Source organism: Lacerta agilis, chromosome 5 (genome assembly GCF_009819535.1).
Source record: "Lacerta agilis isolate rLacAgi1 chromosome 5, rLacAgi1.pri, whole genome shotgun sequence".
Lineage (NCBI taxonomy): Eukaryota > Metazoa > Chordata > Lepidosauria > Squamata > Lacertidae > Lacerta > Lacerta agilis.
Genome location: NC_046316.1, coordinates 55,429,841 through 55,438,267, shown reverse-complemented (window position 1 = coordinate 55,438,267; position 8,427 = coordinate 55,429,841). Strand labels below are relative to the sequence as shown.

The 8,427-nt window shown below is 53.0% G+C and overlaps 1 protein-coding gene across 3 annotated transcripts in view; it reads right to left on the bottom strand.

Annotated features, from left to right (window-relative positions):
* Positions 1-1,434: 1,434 nt before the first annotated feature.
* Positions 1,435-8,427, bottom strand: part of R3HCC1L (R3H domain and coiled-coil containing 1 like) — a 56,599-nt gene continuing 49,606 nt past the window's right edge. For all 3 annotated transcript variants that reach the window (XM_033149900.1, XM_033149899.1, XM_033149901.1), the window contains exons 3-7: positions 6,671-6,846; positions 6,186-6,256; positions 5,952-6,047; positions 5,072-5,212; positions 1,435-2,016 (exon numbers count right to left, since the gene is read on the bottom strand). In XM_033149900.1, the coding sequence (XP_033005791.1) occupies positions 1,961-2,016; positions 5,072-5,212; positions 5,952-6,047; positions 6,186-6,256; positions 6,671-6,846 (540 nt within the window). In that variant the 3' untranslated portion in view covers positions 1,435-1,960. The remainder of the gene's footprint in view (positions 2,017-5,071; positions 5,213-5,951; positions 6,048-6,185; positions 6,257-6,670; positions 6,847-8,427) is intronic.

Genomic DNA, 8,427 nt, shown 5'->3' with positions numbered 1-8,427 from the left:
CGCCAGGGAAGAGGCAGAGGCTGGGCGCGGCGCCTCCTGGCATCAGCTTGCCGCCCTCGCCCGCCTCACTGAAGCAGCGCTGTGCCCGGAGCCTCTGCCTCTTTCCCGCCAGAGGAGCCGCCCTCCAGCCACTGCCTGCCTCCTCCAGACCCACAAAGCTGCCGGCAGCGCCATAAAAAGGTCAGCAACTCTGGGAAACTGGGGGGGGGGGCGGGCGCACCGGAGAGATCTTTGCACCACGGCGCCGGATACACTTAAGATGGCCCTGGGAGCAACAAATGCCGATTTGCTCATCTCTCTGTATTTGCCATCCAGGCAGTGCAAGGATACAGGCTGGGAAGGCAAAAAACACTCAAGGAGGCTGCAATGCAGGGCCAGTGGAGGAGGGGTGTGGCCTGGGAAGAGTTCCAAGGGCCAAGCAGAGAGTCCTGGAGGGCTATATTTGCTCCTCCCCCCATCGCTGCCTTGAAGCATCAGCCAAGAGGACAATGCCTTCCCATTCCCATTTAGTCCTCCTGAGCACCACTCCCATTCTTACGGCCTGTGAATCCTAAGTGTCTACCCGCTGCTGGGCCTGGGACACGTTGTGCTGCATTTGGGCTGCAGTCGTGCCTGCTCCCGCCGTGCTGTTGTCCTTGGGTCTCGAACTCTGGGGCAATCAGGCAGCGGCAGCCACTACTCAGGGAGCTAAGTTGCTCCCAGGGTGTTGACCCCCAAACACAGCTGGGAGAGTCTGACCACAGGAATCTCCGGCACGGCCTAGCAGGGGCGTGTTGTCGATGTCAGTTTACAAGGAAGTGGCCAATCTGCCTGCAGCTCGGGCGTTTGTAATCAAGCTACCTGGAACAGAGAGGACTTTGTCTGCTGCCCCTGGGGAGGTCAATGCCCGTAAAGCGAAATCCAACCTTTCCTGCAAGCTGGCCAGAGCAAGCATGTTTGTGCTGTGACCTTGGTCCGGCAGCTATTACAAGCCCTGTATTCACAAGGTGGGAATGACATGCTGCAGGGGCCTCTGCCAAAGCATTCCTGCCATGAGGAGGGGAACCCCAGAAGCAGCAGCAGCAATATCCTGGTAGGTCCAGGGATCTTGCATACAGCTTGGGTGGCAAAGGCCTCCAGTAAGCATGCCAGCTTCCCAGCACGCACAAGGGAAAAGAGTACCTCAACACCATCTCTTTACTGGAACTTAGCTCTATCAGGATTCTGCTAACATACAACGGTTGCTGTTTTTTGTGCATCTGGTGCTGACTTCCGGTCAGCATTTGGACATCCTGAGGAGCTGGGAGGAGGTCTGGTCCAGCCACAGCGCTGGCAACTCATTGGCTGCCACCACTGGCTGTTGCTGAATCCACAAGGTTGCATAGGTTAATCCAAGAGCAACTTGGAAGTAGTGAGGCTGCGTGTAATTGCACACTGCACCATGTGATTTTTTTTTTTTTAATAAAAAAGCCTTTAATAAGAAATTCAGTGGTGGGCACTTGATCATCCTAGAGGGCCCATTGTAAAAGCTGCCACAGCTCAGTCCAGTCCCACAGAACCCAAGGGCACCACACGGCTCAGTGGTCTGCCTGCTGCCCACAGTGGAGGAAGGCACCGCATCCAAGGAGGGCCGAGCCAACGTCATTTGGATATTGAGGGTTATGTTTCCATGGCACAACATGTGGAACAGTGCCCAGTCTTTGGGCCGGGTGCCCAGTGGCGGCTCTTGCAGAGGCACTGCCAACTCCAGCTCCACTGTTTCAGGGTCTCAGGTGCATCCCAGGGTAAGGCTTGCTGGGGCTTATTTGAGCACATTTCTGCCGCTCAGGAATGCCCATGTTCTTGCTGCTCAGCCCAAAGGCAGCGGCAGAACTTTCCCAAAGGATGCCGAGCACAACCTGCCCGCCTGCGTCCAAGCCCCAGTCCTGCTCAGGTGAGGTCTCAAGGCATCTCTCCCCTTCCTCCTTGAGATGGCGCGGCCTCACTCACGTCCTTCCCAGGCATCTTCTCGTTGTTTCATCTCCAAGCGCTTCCGCTCTGCGAGGAGAAAAGGGGCAGGTGAAGCCATGTGGGATGCACTCTGCCAGCGTAGGAAAGCGCCACACTTGGAAGGTGCAGGGGAGCGCAGCCTTGGCGCTTCTTCGCAGCCTTGGCGCTTCCTCTCACTCCTTCCTCCATCACCTCCCAGTGCACCAGGCTTTGCTCCCATGACACAGCACAGCCACTTTCCTCCACAAACTGTGGTTGCCTACCCTGCTGGCACTCAGGAAGCATGTGCCCTGTGCTGACCTTGCTTCACGTCGCTGTGTCCTTCCTCCCACCTCAGCCGCACTGTGCCTGCCCCTTGACCAGCCTCTACCGGCAGTGCCATGCCATGTTCCAATGGGCTGCGTCTCACCTGTGCTAGGATCAGAAAGCCTGCCTGGCGACCCGAGGGAAAGGCTAGCGAGTGGAGAAGAGCAGGGAGACTGCGGAGTTGGCAGCTTCAATTAAAATAAATCACCTATTCCTATGCATGACTTCCCCGGCCTCCAGCAGCTGGCACTGGCACCCAGTTCCGCATCCTGGAGCAGTAATCAGGATTGGAGCACCACCTAGTGCCCAAACCTGAGGATCACAGACCCGATGCCCCCTCATTTTACCATATAGTATTTTCGGAGAGCAATTGAGGAACGAGGCCAAGTATATGGGAGTGCCACTGCTGGTGCCTCCTGTCTCATAAGCATCTGGCCGAAGCCGTAAACTAATCTTCCAGCTTTTGTCCCTTGCAGCGAAATGGGCGAAAAAGAATCACTACTCTAATGTGGTCACAAAGAGGACATCTGCAAGGACGACAGAAGCCTAAAGTACAGTAAAAATATGAGAGCAGGGGGAGGCTTGGGCTCAACGAGGCTACAGTAACCTGGACATCAGGTGTATACAATGAGAAATCTGTTGCAGGAATTAGTCCAAAATGCTGTGTTCACAGGGCACACGCCATCATTGGCAGGGGTAATAGCGCTGGAAATGCTGCAGTGATTATTGGATTCAGATCCTATTCAAAATGCTAAAGTGAAAGCTATGGAGAAAAACAATTTTTAACAGCTTCTGATTATGATGGGAATGTCAGAGAGACCCAGAGTAATCCATGCTCATACTCCAGTTTCAAAAAGAATGACAGAAGGTAATAGAGTCATTGTATGAGAGAAGCTTCCTCAGAAAACTCCATAGGAAGGGGCCCGGCTGTGCAGTGTGTGTGTGGTGGGGGCTGGAGAGGAGCAGGTGTAGGGGGGAAAGAGGCTATATTAGAAACAGGAAAATCACAGGGAAATTCATCACCTGAACTGACAAACAACTATCAACACTTTTTTTTAATGTGCAAAAAGCTTGTTGTTAAAAGACATATACCTACAGTGACTAAAATATTTGCATTGTTAATTACCTGCACCCTCTTCTCCTGATTTTCACTGCTGCCTGAAGGGTCTTTGCAAGCTTAAAATACTGCATTTTCTTTCAAAAAGAGCAGCAGGATTTTTTTTAAAAAAGGCAAAACCTAACCTGACCTCTCTAGGATGTACAGTGTGCTTCTTTGAGATCAGGGGCTATTCAGCTTCCCTCTTCAACCTCTTCAAGCCCAATCTTTTGACTGTCTCTAGGGGTCATGATCCATCAGCTCTGCCCCCATCCTCCACCTGCTTCAATGAGAAGCCCTGTCTCACCCCACTTCCCTGAAATCTCTTATTCCTTCCACATTTTAGGGCAAGGGTAAGTAGCCTGCAGCCCAAGCAATGCATGTGTCTGAAGCAGATGGCAAGGGGGGGGGGACCAGGGGGAAAGAAAGTGGCAGAGAGAGAAAAGTGGGAGAGAATGAAAGAGAGAAGGAGAGAGAGAGAGAGAGAGAGAGAGAGAGAGAGAGAGAGAAGTGGTACTCCCCACTTTTGGGTCAGGCTGCCTCCACTGCTGGCACACGGTCCATCAAGGTTATGGGCCATACCCCATAGGTACAACAAGTGTGTGAATTTTAGTCTGGGCAACCACTGGGGAGAGTGAGAGCTTTGTGGATTCCCACGAAGACTGGAGATGTCAAAATATCCCAGTCCAGAGGACTAGGAGGTTGGGAGCTGGTACCCGGAGAGACAAGGTACTCCCTAACTACTCCTTTCTTAACAAAGGATGCTGAAGATGTGATCGACAGCTGTAGGACAGGAGCATAGCATCCTCAGGCTCCTACAAGCTGCTCTGCAGTGGCCGGCTCCTGCTACCCAATAGAGCCCTCCCAGTCCTAACAGGAAATAACAGACACATGGGGAATCTGAAAGGACCTCACTGATCTCATTAAGGTTTCCAAGCAAGTATGGCAAAGCTGCGCACTCGCCAGCCAGGCGGGCACGCTCCATCGCTGGTGCAGCTGAAGGGCAGGCGGAGAACCAGCTGCCACCGCACTGGGAAGGGACAGGGCCCTTAATGGATACAATAAGCCCAGGACAGCATCATGGCTGAGGTGGGAGCTCATCTGACCACGGGTCTCCTGTGCCCTGGAGAAAGCTGGTAATGGTGGGGAAAGGGGGAAACAACCTGGTTCCTCTTTGTTGTGCACTAGCGGAGGATGATTCCCTTAACGCCGTTCTGCCTTAGCAGCAGAAAGTGGAAGGAGAGTGGAGGGCTGAGTGCAAAGAGGGAACCCTTTCCCCAGAATGCAACCTGACACCAAGGGTGATCCCCTCTTCTGTATCCCTGCATGTTTCCGCTGGGCACACTCAGTGCCTTCCGTGACCTAGACGTTGGCTGCATAACAGACTCCCTTAGGTCCTCAGCCAGGCAGAGCTGTCTGTGTGACAGCAAGGAGAGCGAGCGAGCACGTGGCTGGTGTAGCTTACTTGTCACCCCGCCTGGCAGCAGAGAGCCAGACCATGCAGACTCCCCAGAGACTCCCGGGACGTGGGTAGTGAGTGAGAGCAGGGAGGCCTGAGGCAGAGACATAGAGAATTCCCCCAGCATCCCTCGCCTGCACTCCGCAGCACCGCAGCCTGGGCCACCTCCGTCTCCAACACACTTCCTGCCTCTACAACACAACGACGTCGGCTCACGTCTTTCCCCGCATCCTTAGGCTTACCTCGGGCTGCTTGTAGCTGCCTGCGTTCGGCTTCCCGTTCGGCCTTGCTTTGGTTGCTCCGCACACCCAGGGCGCCTGTCACCAGTCTCCTGGCCAGAACAGCTGAGGTCTCGGGGCGCTCTTTGGCTGGCTGCAGGAATTCTAGAGGAATTGGCAGAGGGAGGACAACAGTCTCAGTGCTCAGAGTCAGTACTCCCATTGCTGGAAGATGAGAGTATTTAGGCACTACATCAGCAGTTGAGTCCTTTTCCAAAAGCACATATTAAAGGAAAACAGATAAGGCAGGGAAGAGCATCACCCACAGCCTGGGTGCTGCCCTCTATCACATACAAAGGAGGATAGCAGAGGAGGCTGAGAGTATCTCTAATGGTCAGGAAAAGCCCAATATGCATGTGTGAGAGAGACTTCCAGCGGACCAGGTTTCATAAGCAGTTGTGCAGAAGAACCAGTGCTCATCAGCACCTGAGAGGTGCAGAGATGGAGGGTCCAGGTGGGTGGGTTTGAAGCACTACAACTATGGCTACCTACAATGATCTGGGATAATCTCTGCAAGGTAAGAATACATAGTGCAGCTACGAGCTACAGGCTGGAAGATGCTCAGCACCCCAGGCCAGTGTGGTGTAGTGGTTAAGAGCGGTGGACTCGTAATCTGGGGAACCGAGTTTGTGTCTCCTCTCCTCCACATGCAGCTGCTGGGTGACCTTGGGCTAGTCACACTTCTTTGAAGTCTCTCAGCCCCACTCACCTCACAGAGTGTTTGTTGTGGGGGAGGAAGGGAAAGGAGAATGTTAGCCGCTTTGAGACTCCTTCGGGTAGCGATAAAGCGGTATATCAAATCCAAACTATTGCCAGGCATTTAATCTCTCTCTTCTGGACTCACCAGAAAAGGCTCGGGCCTTGGTCTTTGCAGCTCGCGTGGCCTGGGACAGTGGACGGGTTTTCACCATCAGGTGCTTGGTGCTGAGAGCATCTCGGGCTGCAAGAAGAGAAGCAGGTATCATACGGGGAAGTAGACCCCCTTCCCAGTGAATGCATTCGACAGGCCGTCCCCACCAGGTACCAAGACAGCAGCTTCCTGTTGCCCAGTCAAGCCCTTCTCAAAAGCAAGCCTCACCTGTGATGGGGCTGGAGAAGATCCCCAGGGCATGTGTGTCATCCACCCATTTAATGTCAAAGCCTTTCTTCCTGGAGAGCAGAAAAGAGAAATATGGAGATATCAGGGTTCTTGTGGGGGTGCAGAGGAAGAAAAAAGTGATTGTGTGCAGTCCTGGGGGGAGCTCAAGAGGGGGTGCAGGGCTAGGGAGGGTTGGAAGGATGCCTGGTGGGTAGTGATGCCAGAGCATGCCTGGGCATCTTTGGAACAAGACTGGCCTTTGCATCTCTGAGCCAGGGAGCACATCTGGATCCAGGTCTAAGGACTCATAGAAGTCAGGAGGCCATGGAAGGGAAAGCTCCAGGTGAAGAGGCCATCACCCCCAGCCCTGCCTGCTGGGGGCGATCCACACCCAAGGAGAAGGTGTGACATGGGACATAGAATCGTAGCATTGGAAGGAGCCACAAGGGTCCTCTAGTCCAACACAACAGGGACAAATGGCTCACTGGTAGCTGCAGAAGACGTGCAGCAGGTCCTCGGTGCGAAACTCCGCTGGGAAGTCGTAGATCTCAATGATGTGCGGCAGCTCAGAGTCACTCAAGTTCAAGTCAGCCGGGGTGTAGTTGTAGTAGTCAAAGCGTGGTTTCTGTAGCCCCGCAGGGTGTGGTCTGTGGGGAGAAAGCTGGAAGGAGGAGAGAGGAAAGCAGTGAGGGGTGGCGAGCTGCAGCAGCAGTGCAAGGCCCTTGGCCTCTTGCCCCTTCCCCCAAAGCAGCCCAGGCCACTGGTGGACCCCCCCCCCACCCCAATGCCATTTCAGGGAGCTCATCCTGATCCCCCCCACACCACCTTTGAAACGACAGCCGGGCGCTGCCTCTGACTGCTGAGCGCCGTGGTGCATCTCAGCCCCTGAGCCCTCCTGGCAGCCCTGGAGCGGGTGCGCTGGCTGATTGATGAAGCCGTGGGCTCGTGTTGCGGAGAAGGATTGATGGCCCACGGGAGATTGGGAGTTATTGATCAGGTGCCTCCTGCTGCTTGCATACTTTCCCCATTAACCATTTCACCGGGCTCCCTCGTTCTTTTCAGGGGAGGAAGCTTGAGTGGGTGCCCAGCTCCCCAGCAGCAGTCTTCCTGCCTGCACCGCGCTCCGCGGAAGGGCGCTGGTGGCACCCAAACCAAGGAAGCTGTAAAACCCAGCTTACAGAGCAGGCGTGGCAGCCCCCACTCCCCATGGCTAAGCAGGTGAAGCTAGAAGAAGTGTGGGACAGAAATAAAAGGGATGATTGGGTTCAGACACAGGTGGGAGAAGACCTGGGCCCATGTTTTACTTGCGGTAGCTATTGCCCCAGTAAACCCTGGGCCAGAAAAATATATGAATTGTGTAACAGTTGAGAATAATGAGAGACAGCAGCCAGAGATTTTTTATTCTTTTTAAGACAGGCTCAAGGAGGAGACAGGTGTGCTGGGACCTGACTCCCGGGATGCTGTGCACATACCTGCACCCCAAAATCAAAGAAGAGAGTGGGAGCATGAAGCAGGCTGATCTCACAGACTGCTCCTAAGGGAAACAAATTACGCTGTGATTACTAACACACTCTAGATGTGAGGTTGCCCTTGAAAACTTTTCAGAAACCACAGCTGGTGCAAAATGCTGAAGCCAGAATAATGTCTGGTGTCTGCTTTTCTGGCCATATTACACTGGCCTTGTTTAAATTGCACCGGCTTTCAATTCATTTTCAGACCCAATTCAAGGAGCTGGTTATTATCAATAAAGCCCTGAATGGCTTTGGGCCAGGATATATGAAGGCCTGCCTCCTCTCACATGAACTTGCCCATCAGTTGTAGTCATCTTCCGAGGCCCTGTTCTGTATTCCACTGACAACATATGTGCATTTATTTACTTAGAGCTTTTATTTTTATCCCATTCTTTGGCTATAAAAAGCTCCCAGAACAGCTTATAAGTCGCTAAACAAAGATTTCTCTGCACTCAAGACACATCACAAAAGGGAAATGGATTGGGAGGGATGAGAAAATAAGCAAACTCAGGGTCAACTTCTTTGTTTACGAGCAGTTCCAATGGTGGAGGACATTGTCTTTTAGATGGGCAGTTAAGAAGGTTTTATTTCATCTGGATTTCAGTGTATATCCTATTCTGGATGTTTTATTTTGGCTTTTTAAATGCTTACTAGTTTTAACTGCAGCGAGATTTTAACAGCTGTAAACCACCTTGGAGGACTTTGCAAGAACCAAAAGCCAAAATGCAAAC